We start from the raw sequence: 24,166 nt of genomic DNA, 5'->3' as shown, positions 1-24,166 counted from the left end.
ATGCAAGATGACTAATTCATGAGAAAGGCTCAAACAGAATATTTCTGGAAATATATTTTAATAAGGTCAGTGAAGGTTTAAACTATTTCCCCATTTTTGAAACTAATCTAGCTATGCATAAGCTCCTACGGTTGAATTTACTTGTCCTTAATTCTCTTTGCTTTCTTCTATCACTCTATGATCAACACAAATAGGCTAAATTTAAGTGAGGCAGAATTAAAACACGCAAACTACTCTGCCCTATATTCTTTACTGCACTGTCCCTCTTTATAAGTGGCAAAAAAAAAAAAAATCAGTAAACTGAAAACTTCCTTGGGAAAAAATACCAGGCATTTCAGAAATAGTAAGGGACTGATTTTTTTTAAAAAAGTAATTTCTAGTGATTTGACACAAAGAGAGGTGATTGTTTTGTTTCCTACCTTGTATTACATGGTATTAAATCAGATGGTGTGCCAGTGTGATTGTGTGACCTGTGGCCCCAGATACTTAGGAGGCCAAGGGAAGATCACTTGAGCCCAGGAATTTTAGGCCAAGCTGGGCAAAATGGGAAGACTCTACCCCCCAAAAAGAAAATAAATAAAAGAATTAAAGAACAAAGGAAAACCAGCAAATGGATATGCAGAAAGAACATAAAACCAGGTTAAGAGATCAGGTCTGGACAGAAAAAAAAAGTCTCATTCCCACATCAGCAACTCTCGAGTATATCAAACAGTAGGCCACTGTCCATTCCATTTAACTGGCTTATTGCCAAAGAACAACCAAGGCAGGTCATTTAAAAATTTTATTTAAATGACATTCCTTGCTAATTTAATAGGAATAAAATGGAGGATCCTACATAATGTAAGTTATTCTTTTTAGGCATCTAAGTTTCCCAGTGATCTGAAACATCAAACAATAAGTGGAAAGATTCATTTAGGCCTCATAAGAACATCACAATACAAACTAATATAAAGGATGCTTGTTTTCACATATTCAAAGATGATACTCACTAACCAATCAGCTAGCTTGGCTTTAACAGTATGAATAAGTCTGAACATTATCATCTGAAAATTTGAAATGATCAAACATCTGAAATTAGGGACTGGAGAGATGGCTCAGCTCTTACTGCTCTTCTGGAAGACCCAGGTTTGATTCCCAGCACCTACACAGCAGCTCACAACTGTCTGTAACTCCAGTTCCAGGAGTTCAAATGCTCTCTTTTGACTTCCATGGGAACCAGGAATGCATGTGGCATATATACATACACGTAGACAAAAAAATTTATATATATGTATATATAAATATATGTTGATAAATATTCTTTACAAAAATTCTGCAATCTTTTGAATGTCAATATGTTGCCACTAGGAAATTCCATACTTGATCCCATGTCAGGATGTGGATACATTAAAAGTATAATGGAAAGTCACCTTCAGGCTATATAAAGTATATATGAAACATAAATGAATTTGAGGAGAAGGCCTGGGTCACAATGCCCCAGATATTTAATTATAATATGTAAATATCTGAAGAAAAAAATGAGAAAAAAATCCTGTAATCTAAAACACTCAAATAGAGAATACTTGACCCATACTTTAATTGTGTACAAGCCTGAAATTCCTTGTGCTAGATTGTCTAAGAGTTGTTACGGTCTGAGCAATAAATGAATGATTACACTTATTGTGTTCCCAAGAGGAAGATAAATTCTGTATACTATAAAGAATATTAAGAAACATATGATCACATAGCCAGGAATATCTTAGCAAATTCTGTAAACAAAGGGGAAAGTGCAAGATTATACACTTGGCTACACCAACTTTTCAAGGCCAACTCTAACCTTTACATAGTATCCCATGTGGAGTCAAATGTGCCTTGAAGCAAGTCACCACCCAACAGCACAGCTTCTGTTGGTTTCAAAATATAAACACATTAGTTTTTTTCCCTATAGCAGTGTGAACTTTGCCCTTTTCCGTAGCCACATCCTACAAGAAATGGCTAGCTTCTGGTTAGGAATCCCACCAAAAACCAGAAACAAAACATGTCTGCGACCACATACATAGCGGTAGCAGTAACTTCCGTAAAAGGCACGTACATGATAGATCCCTACTGCATATGTGTGTCACAAAAACCATTATCTAAATCCTAGCCCTGGAGAGACTGAGGAAGGAGTATCTGAGAGTTTAATTTTCTACAGAACTCCCTTACATTATTTAAATTTAAGGGAAACCTTGACAAAGGCTACATGGTACCTAAGGGATGAATCTGGTGTACCAACTGAGCTTGTGGGAGAGTATGTGTTTGTCATTCTCTGTATGTGAATGTTCTGGGAGAGGTACACACATTTGATTTTAAGCATACCTAAGAAAAAAGGCTACTGATACTCATTTCAGTACTCTTTTACTTCATTACTCTGCATGGAGGAGCTGACAGTCCATAATCTAAGAACAGAAAAATGGAGGCCAGACACTCTGATGCGGGAATGAGAAAGGGTTATGTTTGCCAAAAGGCAGTACTTCCCATCCACCACTGCAGATGCCCACTGGCTGGTTGCTGGTCCACCTTATGTGTCTATCTCATAATCTACCATGTGTACACATTCATCAGTGATGACTTCCCTTACAAATCTCCCCCTAGCCTCTCTAATCCACTGCTTACCTTGTTTGAATGTGGAACAGAGCTTTCAAATGATGTTGATTTTCTGTACCACTTGGTGCCATTGCCTATTTTGGTCCAAGTACAGGTGAGCTCTTATATATTATGATTTTTAAAGTATTTAAATGTTAACTTTACTTGGCAACTGTCACATCACAATGCTGATATGCTTTCTCAACGGTAGACTGTTTATAAAGAGGAGTGGTCCCACCAAACATAACACCTGCCACACTGGGACAATATAATAAAGCCTGGCTCCAGGCTTCTCACAGTGCCAATGTGAGTTTCCATCACTCCCCTCTGCCCATCTAAGCTTTCAAGTTTCAGTTTACTCACTGAAGTTTTGTTTTTGTTTCATGTCCTGACTCGGTGCCTTTGAATATTCTTTGCCCTTATCTGGGATGCCATTTTCTCAAAATTAACATTTTGTTGCTCTAATTATAAGATAAAAATTATGAAGTATTTGATCTCAGGCATCAAACAGTACCTTCTGAAATTCACTTTCTAATTTCAGTACTAGCATACAGAACAAGAGAAAAATATCAGATAAAATGGTAACTTAAATGCATCATACTTTCCAAATCCCATCAAGAAGGATCAACGCAGTTAAGCAGTATGCACTCACTCATATATGAATTTTAGACATAGAGCAAAGGATCACCAGCCTACAATCCTCTTCACCAAAGAAACTAGAAAACAAGAAGGACTCTAAGAGAAAAATGCATGGACCCCGGAGAATGGGAAGGGCCAGGATCTCCTGACCTAACTAGAAGCATGAGGGTAGGAAAGAAGGAGCTGGCAGAATGAGAGGAGAAGAGGACGGGAGAGGAAGAAATGGAGGAGCAGAAATGTTGAGTTGGGGGAAGAACAAAGAAGAGCAGGATGAGAGATACCATATCAGAGCCATTATATGTCTGAGGAGAGATTGGCACTAGGGAGATTTCCAGAGAGCTACAAGAATGACACGAACTGACAATCTAGGCAATGGTGGAGGCTACCCTAAATGCCCTTCCCCTATAATGAGACTGATGACTACTTTATATGCCATCCTAGAGCCCTCATCACTGGCCGATGGAAGCAGAGGCAGACACCCACAGATATACACTGAACTGAACTCTGGAACCCAGTTGCAGAGAGGGAGGAAGGAAGATCAAAGGGATCAGGACCAGGCTGGTGAAACCCACAAAAACAGCTGGCCTGAACAAGGGGGAGCACATGGACCCTGGACTGCTGTCTGGGAGGCCAGCACGGAACTGACCCAAACCCCTGAACATGGATGTCAATGAGGAGGCCTCTGCACTCCATGGGGCCCCTGGGAGTGGATCAGTATTTTTCCCTGGTGTAAGAAGGGACTTTGAGAGCCCATACCACGTTAAGGGATGCTCTCTTGGCCTGGACACATGGGGGAGGGCCTAGGCCTGGCCCAGGATGATGTGGTGGACTTTGGGGAGCCCCAGTCGAGGGCCCTACCCTGCCTGGGGAGTGGAGGGGGATGGGGTGGGGGAGGTGGGGGAGGGGGGAGGGGAGGAAGAGGGAGAGGGAGAAGGGATTGACATGTGAAGCAAACTTGTTCCTAATTTGAACTAATAAAAATAAATAAAATAATTAAAAAAAATAAAATAAAAGCATTGGAAACTAAGAAAGGATACCATCTCCATGGCTTAAACTTTGACTAAAGGGTGTTCACCTTTGATTCCATCACTCAGGAATTAGAGTCAGAGGCAGGCAGATCTCTATCAGTTCGAGGCCAGCCCGGTCTACACAGTGAGTTCTAGGCCAGATCGGGCTATATAGTGAGACCCTGTCTGAAAAAAAAAATGAATAATAGGTCGGCCAGTATTAGTGCATGCCTTTAATCCCAGCACTTGGGAGGCAGGTGGATCTTTATAAGTTCCAAGACAGCCAGGCTGTTACACAGAGAAACTCTGCCTCAAACAAACAAACAAACAAAATAACCCACAAATAAATAAATATCTTGTTGTGTAGTTTCTTCTCTGGAGAAACCTGGATGTAGAAGCCATATTTCTGGGTCTGTTTTTGCTTAGTCATGGATCATGTTAGATATAGTGCATGGCTTTTCCTGACGTGTGTCTAGGATCATCCTTCCATCCCACACTCATACTGGGCACTTTCTCCCATTGCACACTGAATTTCAGTTTACTTTAAGAGCTTTCCCTCTAGTTTATGATAGAGTCGATGATTTGAAACATCAATAGGCAAAATGCTATGTCCAGGCATAATCGACAAATACTCAGGGAAAGGTCAGGCCCTGACATATTCATAACTATTTTAAGCAAGAGTCTATGATGAACAGAAATATCCTTTCACATAAAAATATTTAAAAATTTAAAAGTCCTAATCTATGAAAATATTTCATAAAATAATAATCACACTTAGGAAAGAACAGACCTCCAAAAGTTTATGAAAGGAAAAAAGGCACTTGATAATATCTACCTTAAATTTCATAAAAGATGAAATAAGATAATTTTACTTATTAATTTTTGTTCTATCTATCTATCTATCTATCTATCTATCTATCTATCTATCTATCTATCTATCTATCTATCTCGATAGTGGTCCTGGCTGGCCTCAAACTCATTGGGTAACCAAGAATAATCTTGAATTCTTGATCCTCCTGCCTCTACCTCTCAAGGACAGAATTTACAGACATGTAGCACCATGGCTAGCACTATGATAAATTTAAAAGAAAGGCTGAGCTTAAATATGTACACACACACACTCACACACAATAATAATCCCATTAAAATATTCTGAAGCAAAACTAACTCAAATGAAAATGAAAGAAGGGCATATTTGCAAAGGCCTCCCTGAGCACAGGAAGCACAATTGAAATAACAATGAAAAATGACATTTCCATTCAGTAGGAAAGAATTATTTTGATAATAAATTGTGTTGGTTGGACTGGCTATGCATATGGAAGAAAAAGGACTGCATGTTACATCAGATTCAGTAAACACAGGTGGATCAAATGTCGGGGTGTATACATTCACATGTGTGTGAAGTAAAGAGAACTTAATAAATTATTACAAATAATGGAGTAGAAAAAATCTTAAACACACACACACACAACCACCTATCCAAGAAACAAAGGAAAATACAAATAGATCCTATTATATAAAAGTACTAAGGGCTTGAAGTGGTGGAGTGCTTGTTATACACGTAAGTTTCTAGGTTCATCCCCAGCATCATAAAACAAGAAAAGTCCTGAAATTATATTCAGGAAAAACTTTTGAACAAAATTCATCACAAGAGCCCTGTAGGAATGCAACCAGTGATTAAAATTCAAACCGGAGACTCCTCTAAATAATATTTATTTAGCACATCATAAACACTTACATATAAAAACACTCAATAATATCCAGAGTAAAGGCAGATCGATACACAACTGCAAATATAGCTGCACATTTGAAATTGAGGCTGCATTTCCCTCATTGTTTATATATGAAAATGTTTATCACATAAATTTTAATCATCTTATAATTCTCAATCTGAGGAAAAGATATTTCAGAATAAATTCCAGTCCTACTTGGACAAGCCCAGCTAGTGTCTACATTATTTTTACAGAAGATATCAATACATTTTCTTTCTCACACCAAGCTAAATTTTTCTAGTGAAATCTGTGCTCTTGAAGTTAGTAACCTCAAAATGTCTTCCTGAGTTTAAGAACAATTCCACATCTTAATTTTCACTTTATTAGAGATTAACTCATGTCTTCTAGCATGATGTAGCTAGAAACCCTGCATGGATATACTAGAGTTGTCCCTCACAAAAGAAGCATGGTAGATTTCCACTGGAGCTGCCCCTCACATGGGAAGTGCAGTAGGTTTTTGCTTGATGTATTTGCTGAATCAGATACAGGTCTTTACACATACATACATTTCCAAAAGTCAAATCATATGCTTCATTCCAGACCACTCTGAGCTGTGTGCTTCTGCATCCAAAGTCTTTAAGTTTCCAGGATGAGTTTCATTTATGAGGCTTTTGTTGTAAGTTGTCCTTCAGTAGTTTGTTAGGTTTCTACTGGCATTGTCACCTAACTACATCCTTTATCATCAACCAAACATGTTTATAGTTAGCCCATCAAAGACTCTGGAAACAAACCAAAGCTTAGGGACAGCTTGCTTCAAATGAGGTAATGAAATGAGAACATGGCTTGAAAAAGGCTCAAGAAAGCCTCAATGTTAGGAGCAGAACTTTACTTTAACTTCTCTGGTCTAAGGCATCATGCAGATGGCTTCTTATTTTACTGTTTTGAGCATGAATTTCCAAGACTGTTGGATCCTATATTCAAGTAGGCAGCATAAAAGTAAACAACAGAAAGCAGAGTCCACATAAGCTGCATTCACCAATACCTGGGGCTTGCTATACCACTATTCTCTTTGTGTATTCTAGTTACATATAAAACATGTTTTTTCACAAGACGTGTACTTTGTTTTTCAGAACTTCATTTTATTCTCCAGGGAGAGGGGAGGGGAGAAATGGAGGAAGGAGAGAGGGGGAGAGAGAATGCTGAATTTTCCGAGAGAAAAAAAGGAGGGGAACATTTTTGAACATGTGATCATGCAGTGAGTTGATTCCAACGTGAAGGGGGAAGCTAAACAAACTTTGGCTGTAATGACTGTGTGGAATAGTGAATGGCATAGGAGACAAGTGAGCTCTTTACACAGTGGCAATCTCCTTTACAGATTCCCCTTTCATATAGAAATGGCAGTAGTTTCCAATCATGGCAAGGGCTGGGCTGTCTTTCTTCCACCAAATGCTCTGCTAGCTGACAGAGACCATGGAGCTGTGAAGATAGAAATGGGAGGGAAGTCTGGTAAAGGAGTTATATAAGCCAATGGGATCTTTGTTTACAAACACAGTGCAACCAGCTTATCTGTCTCACAGGGAGGAGCTAATACCCAGAATATGGCCTCGATGTTTTCATTTCTATTGCTGCAATTTTTAGTTTTTTTTCTTTGAAGCCAATGCTCTTTGGACAGAGAAAATGGCAATGACTTAAAAATGCTACTACTCTGCTCCTGTCACCAGAACTTCTCCAAGAACTGTCCTGATGAAGTAGAGACATTGACAATGCACACTTGTAGAAGGTCTCATGCTTCCCTCCATCATCAATGCCAAAACCAAACCAAAACAAAAGGCTTTTTTTTTTTCCTTTTTACTATGCCAGCCTAAAAATTCTAAAGACTTAGGGAAGAACATATTCATATTTTCTAAAAAAAAATCTGTAAAGACAGGGGCCAGGGAGCAAAAAGGCATATGTACCCCTTTAGGCTATAGTCTAGGTTAGGCTGTTAGCTCAGTGATAGAGCACTTATGTAGCATGTGCAAGGTCCTAGGCTTGCCTCAGCATCACACACAGAGAGACTGAAACATCAATGAATATATATCTAAAGTCAGAACTGCATATTTTAACTATGAAAACATATGCAAGTGACTGAATTATGCTTGCTGAGAAAACCATAGGAGATGATCAATGTCTACTTTAACGGCCAAATGAAATGCTCACGGTCCCAGGAATGCTAAAAGTAAGAAACTGCTTAGGAACTGGTCTTTCCAACCAAGGGCAGAGATTCAATATCACAGAGAGCTCCAAGAGAATCTTTGTCACAAAAGAGCATTATACCTTCATTATATGCACTTCTCTTCCAGCAGCAGCTACAGAAAGAACACACGCTGTGTGGCTGTGAAATGTTAAAGCTTTAAGGACAACACAGGGTGGCACAGGCACACACAATGAACATTAGTGCACAAGGCAGATTAAAAGACAGCTCCAGCAGAATCTGTATGGGACAAGCTAACATGCTGCTCACTTAAGTGAGGATGACATGTGCACTGAGGACCACGTGTAACCCCAGGAGATTCAAGGATCAACACATGTGAATCTGAAACATTTTATTTTACAAGTTAATGCTATAAAAATTGGGAGCAAGTATTTAGTATTTTTAATAGTTTTTTTTTCTTTTGAAGATGTCTTCCATGGGTGGCTATTGGTACTATTATGATAAATTTTAGAAGAATAGAACAAGTCATCCTAAAAAATAATTTCTGCCATTATTCATGATACCTGTACATGTCCTGTTCATCATCAACAAATTTTGCTAGAAGGGCTGTATGTGGCTCCATGGAATCCAGACACTGAGATGCCTATGTGTTTCCCTATGTCTGCTGAACTCCAGTACTTAACTTCTTAGGAAACAGATCTTTTGGCTTGGTCTGTCTGTCTGTCTGTCTGTCTGTCTGTCTGTCTGTCTGTCTGTCTGTCTATCTATGTATCTATCTATGTATCTATGTATCTATCTATCTATCTATCTATCTACCTACCTACCTATTTTGATGCTGGAGATTAAACCCACAGCCTAGTACATACTAAGCAAGCAGTATACCAATGAGGTACATCCTATCCAAGACTTGATGTTTTAATTTTAATGAGTTTTTATTTCACTGCCTATCTCCTAACTATCCAAACAGAGAAGGAGACATAACCAAGAAAGTTACGTCTTACACGTCCATTCATTAATTTATATGTTCAGTAAAACAGAACATTTTCACGTCCATTAATAGAAACACATAGGCTTATTAAAATTCTGGAAGAAAAATATCAGGCTTACAAGTCACATTTGGAGATGGCCATCCTTAAGTTCCAAGGACTGCATGGGAGATATGGCAGGGCTGGTCCTTGGGTTTCTGACTCAACAGAGAAAGGTCAGCTGACCAACCAGCCTCAGAATGGGAGAGCTTGAAAGTACCTAGAAACACTGCCTACTCATAGTTTCTAATCTAAACAGAGGGTAGGACCACACAAGAAAGGGGACAGTGCCAGTTGGTTGCAAGAATGAGTTTACAGAGCATGATTACTCTCTGTGGCTTTTGCATATTTCTCTTTATAGCTCATGAAATTTCTGGGTTTGTTTTTTTTGTTTGTTTGTTTGTTTGGTTGGTTGGTTGGTTTGGTTTGTTTTTCGAGACAGGGTTTCTCTGTGTAGCTTTGGAGCCTATCCTGGCACTTGCTCTGGAGACCAGGCTGGCCTGGAACTCACAGAGATCCACCTGCCTCTGCCTCCTGAGTGCTGGGATTAAAGGCTGCTCCTCCAATGCTCAGCTTGAAATTTCTGTTTTATGATTGACTGCTGCTGTTAAAATAATTCATGCATGAATAGTCACAATTGCTTTATCTTATGAATTAAACCCTTTGGCATCATAAAAAAAGGGAATGAACTAACAACATCAATATATTAGTACTAAGATATTGAGATATATGGGGACATATATGCATATATGTATGCATGTATATGTGCTATATACATATATATGTGTGTATGTATATGTATATACACATTTGAGGGGTAACTATATGTGGTATGTGTATATATGTGTGTGCATATATGCTCAGTTGTGTTTGTATTACAGAGGCTAGACAAAGATGTCAAGTATTTTTCTCTATTGCTCTCTGCCTTATTCTTGTGAGACAGGATCTCTCAATGAATCTGAAGTTTGCCATTTCAGCTAGGCTGGCCAGCCACTGAATTCCCAGGATCCGTCTGATTGCAACCCCCTACTTGTGCCCATGACCAGCTTTTTTACATGGTTAGTGGGCATTTGAATTCAGATCCTCACGCTTACAAAGCAAGCATACTTATATACTAAGCCATTTTTCTAGGTTCCATTTTAATGCCTTTTTTTTTTTTTTTAAAGATAGGGTCTCGTGTATTTTCATGCTGACCTCAAATTCACTATGACACCAAGGATAATCTTGAACTATTTATTCTTCTGTCTCCACCTCCCAAGCATGGGATAAAGATGTCATTAACACAGCTGGCAATTCCATGAATAAGATCAATTATTCTGACTCTAAAGGAGTGATGGCATGTGCCTATAGTTCTAAATACTAGGGAAGATGAGGTGGGAGAACTACTTGAGCTCAAAACAAAACACTCTCAACCCAGTCAAAGCACAGCAATAAATAAAAAACACATTTGAAAATATAATGGGACTAAAGATTTCTAATGAGTTAAATAACATCGCACTTTGTTTTAGTTACTTAGTTGTTGATAACAAATGCTGTTCTGTACTCCTTCCCAGGCTCCTCATTTGCTCACCCATCAGCCTCATTCTACAGTGATTCCTTTGAATGCCCACTTACTCAGAATGAGAGTATGAAAAGCTAGCCCCATGTTATAGTTGTGCTGCACTTTGGATGCTCTCATCTTCTCTCAGCTGCACTTTGAGGACCTCAGCAGAGGATCCTCTTTGTATCTCATCCATGAATGACCCTTGGGTTCTTATAAGATGACTGTCATAGTCAAATGAATGTCAGGCAAAAACTTGCTCCACCAAGATGGAGACATTAAGTTGGTTCGGGAGCTCTGAGGGTGTGGGTTGGCTTCCATTTTTGCTCATGTGGTAGGTTCAGGAGGGAGCTGAGTTACCAGCAAGTAATTTTCAAAAAGTCAGTTCTTCAAGGGGGCAGCTTGTGAGCAGTATAAAATCATATAAGAACCTATCAATCAGCAGATGTCTGGTGTCTTGTCAAATGCAATGACAGGCAAACCCACTCTGAAGTCTAACAGTTTTCAGTAGCATGTCAGCTCTGACTGTTGTCAGTCCTAAAGTTTTGAAAGGTTTTGTGATAGATTTGGGCAGTTAGTTTAAAATGTTCAGGAAGATAAAAAATGGTAAGTGTTTTTAAGGGGACAGAATGTAGCATATAGAGCCCTACACTCTCAGGACACAGGCAGAGGTTTCCTATTACATCAAAGTTTCAGCTCAGATCTGAGAATCTACTCAAGAAATGCAACATCTTGTACAATGTTCTATGCATAGTCACCATAGAAATGTACAGCCCATCTTTTATAAAACATTAATCTTTGAAACAATGCAAACATTAAGCAATGCAAGTTATGGTGTGGTTCCTCTTCCAAAGGCACACAATGTGGAAGCAAGACAGGCAACAAAAGCAGACACAAAGGCAAACAGAAGGATTATGTGATCACCTCAGGAGGGGAACATCAGGAAGCCTTTATTTCCTATTCTCCTTCTGACTTCAACTTAAACAACAACAACAACAACAACAACAAAAACCCGTACATTCTTTGGTGGCCAGAAAATAAACTTGTTACTACAAAATAATGGTCTTGACTTTTCAAGAGAATTGTAGAGCTGGCTACCGAATCCTTCTGTAGACCAACAAAGGAACAAGGCATAACTGAAACAGATTTGATAGACGATCCAATAGAATTCGTAGAAACAGAATTGTGAGAAGAATCTAACTTTCCCAATGTTGTAAACTCATGATCACTGATCAGACCCCAAGGCTCATCAAGTAAGTCAACAAGCAGCCCTTCTAATCCTAGGAAGCATAGAACTCACTAAATTTGACTTTTAAAAACAGTATGTTATATTTGAAAGACATCTGGAAATTCAACATTAATTTCTGAACACTCAAAATTCTCGAAGTTAAGGATACTGAGTACAAATTAAGGGAAAATAATCACACTAGTGAATGCCAAAAATGTTGTTTATAATTTTGTTTGTAAATACCACAACTTTAAGTTTTATTTTATGAGTATTTTGTCTGCATGCATGCTGGTGTATGTGCATGCCTGGTACCCTCTGAGGCCAGAAGAGGGCATCAGATCTCCCCTGGGACTGGAGATACAGAGGTTTGTGAGCCTCTGTGTGATTGTTGGAAATCCAACCAGGGTCCTCTGAAGAGCAGCCAGTACTTGTAACTGCTGAGCCATCTCTCCAGCTCCCCACTCAAATTTTATATAATAACCCACTTCACATTTGCTTAAGGAACACCTTCCTCTTAAAATATGATTGGGCTAAGGTATGGTGAGCCACCTGATATGGGTGCTGGGAATCAAGCTCAGTGAACTCACTGTGTAGCTGAAGATGACTCTCTGACTCCTAATTTTCCCACCTCTGTCTTTTTGGGATTCCAAATGCTGGAATTACAGGTGTCAGTCACCACTAGCCCCAACAGAAACATGGTTTTTGTTGTTTCTTTTTGTTTGAGGCAGGGTGGAAGGTAGCCTTGTGTAAGGTACTGTGTAAGGTAGCCTTGGCTGGCTTAGACTTGATATTTAGATCATGCTGGTCTCACACCTGCTTCTATCCTTGAGCCTCCACCTCTGGAGTCAAGGCCTTTTTGAAATAGCCTATGATCAACAATCAGGAGGCACAGCCCTGGGCTGGTAGGAATGGCTCCTTTATCTGATGGCAGTTCTCTTTCAAAGTCATTTTAGCTTTTCCTGATGTGTATAACCTAGGCAAGTTAGCATTCATGAGTGTGTTCTTATGCTGATAAATACTAAAATCTAACAGGTGCCCCTTCTTTGAGCATAAGGGGGCATTTGTCTAGATCATTTCCTTCACATATAAGTAAAGCAGTTTTTCTAAAATCCTATGCAGAACTCTTGACAGAATGGCTTTAGTTGTATAGTGATGATGATAGTTGTACAGTGATCCTAGAAAAGACTTAAAACCTAGCACAGAGAGGCACAAAAACATCACATCCCTCCACGACTCAGACTCAGCAGTCTACTTGTTACACACACACACACACACACACACACACACACACACACACACACACGAACACAGAATCAAGAGAGAAGCAAAGCACTGGCTGTGTGCCCATTAGAACTCACAAAAATGTAGCTCTTTCTGTGACCCACCTGCTATGCCCCTGTATGTCCCCCAGCTCCTTCTGCAGCCTGGCATTTTTCTCTTCCTCCTCTAACAATCTTCTCTTCACAGTGCGCAGTTCCTGTTGAGCCTCACACTTGATGTCATTGGCCACCACCACTGCAGTCTGCAGGTCTGCCTGGAACCGCCTCCATTCCTCAGTTTCCTCCTACAAAAGGACAGAATCCACATGTCCCTCAGACACTGAGCAGGGTGCTGGGGGTCTCTACCTAGGGGTTCCTGAATCCTAGTATCAGTTACTGAGGAAGAAGATTAAGCAGAAAGACTTGGTTTTAATGGTATCTCACTACTTGGAAGAGGCATGAGAGGTAACACTCTGGTGTCCTAGAGTTCTTCAACTAAAAACTGATTGCTTAGTTTCTTTTCCTGCCAGAAAGAATGTACAACTCAGGTTTATGGCCTGGATATGGTCTAGGACAGTGGTTCTCAACCTGTGGGCTGTGACCCTTTGGGGGGTTGCATATCAGATACTTACATTACACTCATAACAGTGGCAAAATTACAGTTATAAAGTAGTAGTGAAATAATGTTATGGTTGGGGGTCACTACAACATGAGGAACTGTGTTAAGAGATTGTAGCATTAGAAAGGTTGAGAACCACTGTTCTAGGAGAAGTTAACTAGAGAGAACGACAGGGTACTTTCCCAATGTTTCCAACCGAAGACAGGAATAATGTCCAAAGATGACAGAGGAGGCTCCTGGTCGAGGCTCACCTTTATCTGTTTTGTCAGGGTCTTCAATTGCCTTTCTAGGTCTGACTTCTGCTCCTCCAGCTTGATCACACTGCCTATAAGTAAATGAGTTGGACAGGGGTTAGAAAGTCCCAAGGCTCCTGGACAAGGTAAGCTGCAAAGCAAGAGGACAGCCCAGGAGACAACAGGCTTAAAACCCATCCCTCTCCAGTAAGTTATGCTTTAAGCACTCTGATTACAGAGCTAGGAGCAGAGCCCTCAAAAATAAGGATTGGATTGCATGTCAGAAGTGCTTACTTAGGTTATAGCCTCAGAAGGTAAGCTGTATGTACTATCATGTAGCACTATGGGAGGAGGCTTCAAGAGCCATACAATTTACATTTTTGCCTCAGGATTCCCTGCTAGTCACACACAGCTTCCTGAGCACCTTTACTATGGAGATTTGGAGGGCTTTGGTGTAAGAGAGGAGTCTAATGGTTATTACTCCTCTGACTTTGAAACTCACTTCTAGAGTCACCATTCTTAACCACAGTTAACCCTGAGAATCACATGAGGCACAGGTGTGCAAGCAAAAGCTCTAGACCCACAGGTTCAAAATCTCTGAAGACAGCCAGGATCTGGGCCCACAGGGGGCACAAGCACCTCTCAATAATTAAGAACAAATTCTGTCCCTTGTTCTCCCTGCCTTCAGCTCTCTCCACACTGTTATCACAGCTATTTAAATGTAAGCATCAATACTCCAATCACCAAACAAAAATGCCTAGTGTTTGTCTATTAAAGATATGAATGAAGCCAGGCATAATGGTACATAGGTGTATCCAGAGTCACAAAGTGACTCTCTCTCCCTCTCTCTCAAAACAAAAACAAAAACAAAAACAAACAAACAAACAAACAAAAAACTGGGTGGGAGGGTGGGTAAGGAAGGAAGGAACAGAAAGAGAAAGACAAAAAAAAAAGAAAGAAAGAAAATTTTAAGAAGACGGGGTTGAGGAGAAGGCTATGAATTATTATCTCCAGAGAAGGATAGAATCCACCCAGTAACATCCTGTCCCAGAGGCTTTGAACCAGCTCTTGGGGCCTGGAGATTTGTGTTTAGGATCGATGCCACAGAGTAAGAAGTCTCCTCCTTTATTTCTTGTTTTGTCTGTCTCTCTCAAGGATCTCATGGAAGAAAGGATTAATCTAAGGCTGGATTTGAGTGTCCCTGTCTTCTTGACAAAAATACACTTTAATAATACCTTGATATCCCTAGCAGGAGTTTAAAAGCTTCTCAGAAGACAGTCGGTGTTATTTTCAGTCTCAGATATATTACGATATAATCACTAGATGTGGTCCTGAAATTTGCTCTGGACATTAATTATACACTGGTTTTCTTGGTGTGTCTGGGCTGACTTTTAAGGCTTTAGTGACAATACAACCACATTCTCCACAGTGCTAAATCACAAAGCAAAACAAAACAGGGCTTGTCTCCTTTGACCCTATTCGTTATAAAGAGGGTGCTATGTTTGGAAACAGACAGTGTCCAGATATTTAATTGCATTCTCAAGAATGACTATGGAGACTGAGTGTCACTAAATGCCAATGCTCTATGGTTCATGACAAAGGCAATGGGCACTGTCACTCTGACACTAGCCAATTAATCCAGGCAGAGCACACGATCAGCTCCCCTCACAGAAACCACCATGCTCACTCAACTAGAGAATACTGAGCTGTTGCTTTCCAATGAAACACAATGCTGGATTCCTGTAAGCCTCTGGTCATATTTTTCATCATCTGAAATATTATTTTCATGCTATAGTTCTGTATGCCAGAGTCCTTGTAAAACAGGCCAGTCCCATAAGCACCAGGAACCTCATCTGCCATTGTTTTTTTTCCCCCAATACAGAACAGGCATTCTTTTCTGTAGCTTCCTGATCTATGCAACCTTCTTGCCTTTCTCTTAAGTGTTATGGGTATACAAGGAGAAGAATTTAACATTCTCCTGGCCATGGGCTATGTCATGATGAATTTCTGTTGTCCATGATGCTGTTAGCTATTGGCTTTCACTCCATGAATTTTAAGGCTCCGCCAATTTCCATCCTTTCCATAGCTTCAACATCAATGAAGATGCACCACTGTTCATAACGAATATCACCCCAGCACTTTTTAGAAAGGCCTCACGTGAGTATTGGAGAATGACCTGCTTCTCTGTCTGGATATCCTGGACAGCTGACTGGTTGACACTGAACTCATATTCACCATCACAAAAGCTCAGGCCTGACCAAGATTCTCTAACATACCTATTTCTGTATGTTACAGCCTTCCTGCACTTAGGGACAGCAGATAGCAAGCACTTTAGCATCATAACTGGGAGTATTTTAAATATCAAAAATCATGAAAAACAAGTACAAAAGTGTTTGCTTGTTTTGCCTTTTGCTTATGGAAAGCATGTAAAGAACACTGGTGGCCTTCATGAGATGGCTCAGGGGGTAAAGGCACTTACCATCAAGCCTGACAACTCTTGAGTTTGATCCATGGTAACCACATGGTAGAAGGAGAGACCCAATTCCCACAAGCTGACCTCTGACCTCCATACCCAAGATAAATAAAATGTAAAAAATTTTTTAAGAAAAGAACAAAAAGATTTGTATTTGTACATAGTATCAGAATTCAGACCAGAAAGCAAAAGTCTCTTGAGCTGGATCTCTGCTGATAACAGACTTTTCTGACTTTTTGGCTGACCTTTCACCTCTCTCTCCATGTAACCAAACTAGGAAGGTGTTGTGGGTACCAAACTGGTGGTTACACGTACATATAGCTGAGTAGTTGAATTCAGAAATACTGAATCTGTGAGTAATGAGTACATACAGCAGGAAAACTAACAGACTTCTAGTAATAACTAATGCCATACCAAGCTTTTTAAAGTCTTTTATTACAAAAGGAGATCATTAGGTGTGATATTTGATAAGGCTGGTATGGATGTTCAATCTCTTTAAAAATGTCTTTCCCCTCTGGGCTGTGGTGGCATACACCTTTGGAAGGCAGAGGTAAGTGGATCTCTGTGAGTTCCAGGCCGGCCTGGTCTACAGAGGGAGTTCCAGGACAGCCAGGGCTACACAGAGAAACCCTGTCTCAAAGAAAAAAAAGTCTTTCCCTATTCAAAGCAGCAACTTCTTCATAAAGCCATATACTGATGCCTCTTTGGAAACCAAGTGTCTAACATCTGTGAGAAATCCCATACTCTTCCATCAATGGGAAGCATGCTGAACTTGAACAACGGGCACATATTAGTTGTTTCACTCTGAGTAGATCACCTAGCTCTCACGTATCTGATCCTGAAGACAACACACCGTTGACACAAAGGCCGGTGAGCAATTTACTCTAAGTAACACTCTTAAACCCTGAAGGTTATCCTCAGGGAAAAAAGCCTGTCCTACTCACAGCAGAATCCAAAGTAGGTATGGTTGTCTAGCAATGGACTCACTTTGAAATTGTACCTGCCCTCTTGCAAGAGCTGTGGTCACCTACTGTCTGTTACCCAGCTTTTTACTTAATTTCAGAGATTATTGCTTGTCTCCTAAGTGCTGTTCTCTTGAGAGACTATAGTGCTCAAGACAGCTTCTCCGACACCTGCCCAACACACACGTCCTTAGAAACCCCTCCTGTCACCCACCATGCCAATGTCTACTCACACCGGCTGCACCTCTCCAGGTTTGATTTCACTTACTTTCCAGCTCACTAATGAGCTGATTGTTGTGTAACTTGACAGCACGGTGCTGTTCCACCTGATCTTCCAATTCAAATATGGTTTCTTTCATGTCTTTGATTTCTGCATCACTCTCTGAAGCTTTCTCTTGTAATTTTAGGCTGGTTCTGCTCAGTTGTTCTGCTTGATGATCACAGACCTCCTTCAGGTAAGAGTAATCTTTTTCCATCTAGAGAGCAAGGAACATTGTCAGTTTAAAAACAACAATAACAACAACAACAAAAAAAAAAACCAAACTACTCTCACACATCTGAGGAAGACTTGCTGGATGCTCTGGCATATGTGACTTCTTACTGTTCTTCAGTCTACAAATAGCCAACACGACAAATGTTAAGAGAGACGCAATGTGTCCAGAGGGCTGGATTCTGGATTTTACAAGCAGAAAGAAAAGGACCCTTAGTATATGTGACTCTTTCCCTTAACAGGGCAGAACAGCAATCATGAAAAGCTAAGAGGCTGCCCTAACCTCACATTCTCTATGGAGCAGCGCCCTCTGCTGGTGAGAATCAATGTCCTGGAAGCCAGAGCCACAGACAAACTTCAACCTTAGAATACTAGGTTACATTTCTTTGGAAGTCATACTACATAGAAATCTGAGGGCACTGGAAACAGAAAATCATCCCAGCACATTAATTTCACCTGCTCAACTTTAATTACACACTTACATAGTAAGAAACAAGATAATGATGCACTCAAACTTAACAATTAAATTTTGCCATACTTGCTAACTCTTTTAATTCAGTAAAAGATTATTAATGTGTTAATTATCATTGTGTTAATGTCTCAACCTTTCCTTTAATAAAGTGACAGACATTGTCCTAAAGTTGGTGTGTTGTCATTCCTTAAAGATTTTCCCATACTTAATACATATGTGTTTAAGCCCTTGGTAATATATAGGCTTATTCCAGGGATTTTGAAACTTTACTCAACTGGTTGTATATGTATGTTGATTTGGAGGTATTGCAGTATGTAATATGCCTTTGTCTTGAACTAGACAATACTTATTACACTATTTTAACTTAATTTTAAATGTTAGTATATGCAGATTGATACATATTGCAACAGATTATTTGTGTGTGGTCTGTGCATTCTCACATGTGTGGGTGTATGTGTACATGTCTGCACATATGTATAGAGGTCAGAGTTTGACATCAATGTTTTCCTTGACCACTCTCTACCACCAATACTGAGGTAAAATGTCTCACTTGAACCCAGGGCTAGCTAATTCAGCTAGTCTAGCTGGCTGGTTTGCTCTGGGGAGTTCCTGTCTCTACTTCCTGAATACTGAGATTAGGCAGGCCACTATGTCTGTCCCATATTTACCTGGGTGCCAAATACTGGGACCCAAATACTGGTCCTCATACTTACACAGAAAGGCTTTATCATCTACTGAGCCATCTCCCCGGCTGGTACAAGATTATTGTAATTACTACCTGCTGGAAACCCACTGCCTGAAAACACCATTGTTTTATTAAGAAAAATGCTACAATAAACACTGTCCCTTTTCTATAGAAATTTAATTGACATTAATAAATAGGTATATATTTACTGGGAAATATAAGCTTGATGTGCAACAGATTTCTTCCTATTTTTTTAAGTCTAGGGGGAAGTCTTCATATCCAATTTTGTTTCCAGTTGCAGTTCTGGCTGGGGACTGTACAAGAACAAGGACCTGATCTATTTTATCCACCACAGACACAGCACCCTCTGCTCCTGCACAGTGGTAGGCATGGAGAAAGTAGCTAATGTGTGTTTGATAAATGAATGAATGAATGAATAAAATACTACAAGGCAGCCCTGCAGTATTTTCCAATTGGGAAGGTGGGATGGACAGACAGATGAATGGATGGGTGGGAGTAAGAAGAACAACCTCAGGATCAACACAGATCATACTGAGTTATGTAAAATTGGTATTTCAAAGAAAAGTGTGTGGCTCTGCACTGTGGACATATATCACTGCAGGCTTCTGTCAAAACTGAAAGCCACTGAAGTATATACCAAAACGGCTTAGGGCACAGAATCTGAAGCTAGACTGCCGAGATTAAAATTTTAATCCTACCAAGTCAAGATTTGTGGGCCTGTTTAATTTTACATTACTATTTGGACAGGGTCTCTTTATGTAGTTCAAGCTGGCTTGGAACTCAAAATTGTTCTGCCTCAATCCCCTAATCATGGGATTACAGGTATGCAACATACAAGTTGAACCTGGAATCCCTTTGCCTCATTTTCTTCATTAGAACAATGGAGGAAGTTTAATGGAACAAAAATTTCAGTTTATCAGTGCCTGGAACATAATAAGCACTCAACAAAAGCTATTCCCTTCTTCCACAATGGCCTTATGTATTATGAATAAGACATAATAATGTGATACAAGTCCATTCAACCAAAAATTTACAATTAGTGGGAAAAACTAGAAGTCTTTTTTTTTTCTTATCAATGGCTACTATATAATATATAGAAAATTGCTTTTTAAAAAATGAGACACATTCTGGGGGCTGGAGATATGGCTCAGCAATTAAGAGCACTGGCTGTTTTTTCAGAGGACCCAGTTCAATTCCCAGAATCCACATGGCAGCTCACAATTGTCTGTAACTCCTGTTCCAGGGGGTTCAACACCCTCATATGGACATACATGCAAGCAAAACACCAATGAATGTAAAATAAAAATAAATAATTTTAAAAAACGAGACACATTCTATTTTTTTTTCTTTTTTAAAAGAGTGACAGAGGGTTGTGATACACTGTGTGGGTGCTGGGAACCAAACCTCGGTCCTTTGGAAGAGCAAGCAGTAAGTGCTCTTAACTAGTGAGCCATCTCGATATCCCTAAAGCACTACATTTTATACGCTAGAAAGCTAGTATCTGAAGGGCAACAATAGAAGGCAAATGAGTCTTGCAGGTTCATGTCTGAACTCCTCAGTCAGAGGCATGTCACCTGGTGCCCAGCTACATGCATGTGACTAATAAGAAATACTATGGGTGTTGAGTAAAACCGGGGAATATGATGAGAGAAGCAGTTAAGCATCCTGAATGAAGTCTCTGAGTGCAGAGACTCTGGAGACTCTGGTTTTATTTCCCATACTGATTTCTCATGATTATGAGCACCGAAGAGTAACATGCATGGTCAAGGGACAGAAGTGAGGACTGTGGTATGCCTACAAATCAATACTGTCTCAAAGGCAGTCACTTCTTTCTTGATGTGAAATATATCCTCCAACTCTAATGAAATAGTCCAGAAAACTTTGTTGCTTTTGTTTGGTTTTAGGATTTTTTTGTTAATTATTTATTTATTTAGAGGCAGGGTCTTATCTTCTTGTCTACATAGTCCTGGGTGTCCTAGGGCTCATCATCTAGACTAGGCTGGCCTAGAACTCACAGAGAACCACCTGATTCTGCCTCCTAAGTGCAGGGATTAAAGGCATGCACTACTACACCCAGCCAAAAACTTTTTTTAAAAAGTTGTTTTACTATGTTTAACGAGAAACCTGGCCCTAGGGAAAGTCCCAGGAATCCACAAGGATGACCCCAACTAATAATCTAAGCAATAGTGGAGAGACTACCTTAAATGCCCTTCCCCTATAATGAGATTGATGACTACCTTAAATGCCATCCTAGAGCCTTCACTCAGTAGCTGATACAAGGAGAAACAGAGATTCACAGCTAAGCACTGAGCTGAACTCCTGGAATCCAGTTGTAGAGAGGGAGGAGTAATGAGCAAAGGGGTCAAGACCATGTTGGGGAAACCCACAGAAACACCTGACCCGAGCAAGTAGGAGCTTACAGACTCCATACTGACAGACTCCATACTGGGGAACCTGCATAAGACTGAATTAGGCCCCCTGAACGTGGGTGTCAGTTGGGGGATTGGGAAGTCTATGGGGCCTCTGGAAGTAGAACCAGTATTTATCCCTAGTACATGGATGGGCTTCTTGGAGCCCATTCCCTATGGAAAGATAGTCTCTCAGCCCAGATACAGGGGGGAGGGCCTCAGTCCTGCCCCAAATGATGTGATAGACTTTGATGATCCCCCATTGGAGGCCTCACCCTCTTTGAGGTATGGATTGGGGGGGGTGGGATGGGAAGATAGTGGGGAGATGGGAGGACTGGAGGGAGAGGAAACTGGGATTGGGATGTAAAATAAGATTGTTTTTAATTTAAACAGAAAATTAATTTTAAAAGTAGTTTTACCATTTCATCTCATAGGGACACTCACTAGATCAATAGGAAGGCGTTAATTATTTTTCAGGTTATATTCATCTTATAGATTAACAAACATACATAGGGAAATTATTCAGAAAGAAGAATGTGGGCTGGAGAGGTGGTTCAGCAGTTAAGAGCACACACAGTTTTTCCAAAGGACCTGAGTTTGACTCCCCAGAACCCACATTGGTGGTAACTCCAGCTCCAAGGGATCTGATGCCCTATTCTGGCCTCCATAAGCACGTTCACATAAGTGGCATGTCTACACGTACAGAGACACAAACACAAACTATTTAAAATCCAGCTTACCTAGCATCAGAGAACAGACTATTTCTATAACCACTGAGTTCTTTTTTTTTTTTTTTTTTTTTTTTTTTTTTGTGATGCTGGCCTTCTCCTGCCCAGCAGTGCAAACTTTTGAATTTAGTTTTTCTAATTTGGAAATTATACTATCAGATACCCAAACATGGGTTTTTTTTTTGTTTTGTTTTAAACAACAACAAAAACCTATGTCCAGCACTCCAAGTATCTTTCATCTTCTTCAGTCAGATTCAAACATCACCAAGATTTCTCAGAGAGAGGATACTAGGAGTCCCCCTGATTCACCAACAATGACCAAATCCAGGTAGCAACCTAGTCAGCTGTGGTCACCTCCAAGCTTGTGACGTTGAACTTAGGGGGAAAAGCACTGCTACAAGTCAGTTTCCTTGGAAATACTTGGAGAAGGGCATGTGCACACACGACATTGTTTAAAGAGTGCTCTCGAGCCTCACTGTGGGATAGGCATGGAAGCAGGACTGGCAGAAGTGGCTGTCTCACATAAGCGCCCTCTGACCCCTCAGGGAGAGGACCACACCTAGCATTCCCTTTATACTGCCCCAGCTGCAAAGGCCCTGGTCTTTGTTTTCTCAATGGATTAGCCATGAGAAGCACCACCCAGGGAGGGCCATCTTGGAAAAGGGGCTCCAGCTGGGTGCTGTCAGCTGCCACTGATCCCCAACAGCTGGAGTAAAAGAGAGCACTTTGGTTGTGGGATGATATGAGAGGTTGTATTTCCATATACATTATCTGGAGTCTCTCTTGTAGAAGATGTATAAATAACTGGCTGTGGTGGCTTTAGCGCTGGGTGGGTAGATTGCATAGAATAATGATTTCTGTAATGTGAAATTTATATAGTCCTCCTTATTTTATTATGGTGAAAAACAGCACAAAGGACATCAAGATGGAGAACAACTATGAACCAAGGCCTTACTCTAACACAAACAGCCCCCAAGACAGAGAATGCTGAATAAAGCAAATAAGGAAACAAACATACAGGCAATGTAACAATATTGCTAATACACAGGGAAGCAGAAATCCAGTATATTAAAAATAAAAACATGATGTGAGGTGAAAATGGAATCTAAACATATTAGTTTACAGCTACATTTAGTAGGTTCTGATGGCAAAGATAACATCTTGGAAAATCAGGCCCGGCCTTTGAGAAATCATTGTATCTTCTATTCCATCAGTCACACAGCAAGAACAGAGACCAGAGCAGGCATAGAGCTAGGTCACTACAATAAATTCTGAATGAATTCAAGCAACACTGAAGTTGTTCTGTCAGAAATGAACACAGGGAGGTGGTGCTGCCCAGAGAAGAAGCCTGGCTTGTAAAGCCACTGCATCTTGTGTCATGTCAGCTTGGAGGCTTTGTGTTTGGCAGTGTTGGGGATGAACCCAGGGAGGGCCTTGTGCATGCCAGGCAAATACCCTGCCACTGTACCACATGCCCAGCCAGAGCTGGTCACTTTACTAAATTTGGTTATTATATTGCCCATTAAGTAATTTTGAATACTAAAAAAACATTAAGAATGGAGAACAGTCAAAGATGTTAAGAGTTCTCCCTACCCTTTTCTCTTCTTTAAAAATTATTTTATTTTCTGTGTATGGGTATTTTGGCTGTATGCACCATGAACATGCCTGGTGCCTGCAGAGACTGAAAAGGGGTATCAGATCTCCTGGAAGGGAACTTATAGACTTGTAAGGATTATGTGGGTGCTGAGAATAGAACCCAGGTCTTCTGGAAGAGCAAGTGCTAAGCCTTCGCTCAAGTCCTTGCCTACCCTTTTTAATAGTGCCTCCTCCAACAGAGTTAAACATAAACCTAAGAATGTGCAACAGG

General features: G+C 40.2%; 1 protein-coding gene across 4 annotated transcripts in view; it reads right to left on the bottom strand.

The window, feature by feature from the left end:
• Specc1 (sperm antigen with calponin homology and coiled-coil domains 1) overlaps nucleotides 1–24,166 on the bottom strand; it is a 268,476-nt gene that overhangs the window by 85,608 nt on the left and 158,702 nt on the right. For 3 of the 4 annotated variants that reach the window (XM_027427222.2, XM_035447835.1, XM_035447836.1), the window contains 3 exons: nucleotides 17,764–17,971; nucleotides 14,079–14,152; nucleotides 13,335–13,513 (listed from right to left, as the gene is read on the bottom strand). In XM_027427222.2, the coding sequence (XP_027283023.1) occupies nucleotides 13,335–13,513; nucleotides 14,079–14,152; nucleotides 17,764–17,971 (461 nt within the window). Of the gene's footprint in view, nucleotides 1–7,080; nucleotides 7,439–13,334; nucleotides 13,514–14,078; nucleotides 14,153–17,763; nucleotides 17,972–24,166 lie in introns of those variants that run through there. The other variant, XM_027427224.2, reaches the window with a different exon arrangement.

This window comes from Cricetulus griseus, chromosome 7 (assembly GCF_003668045.3).
Source record: "Cricetulus griseus strain 17A/GY chromosome 7, alternate assembly CriGri-PICRH-1.0, whole genome shotgun sequence".
Lineage (NCBI taxonomy): Eukaryota > Metazoa > Chordata > Mammalia > Rodentia > Cricetidae > Cricetulus > Cricetulus griseus.
Note: the sequence above shows the minus strand (reverse complement) of the source record. Positions and strands in the feature narration are given on the sequence as shown.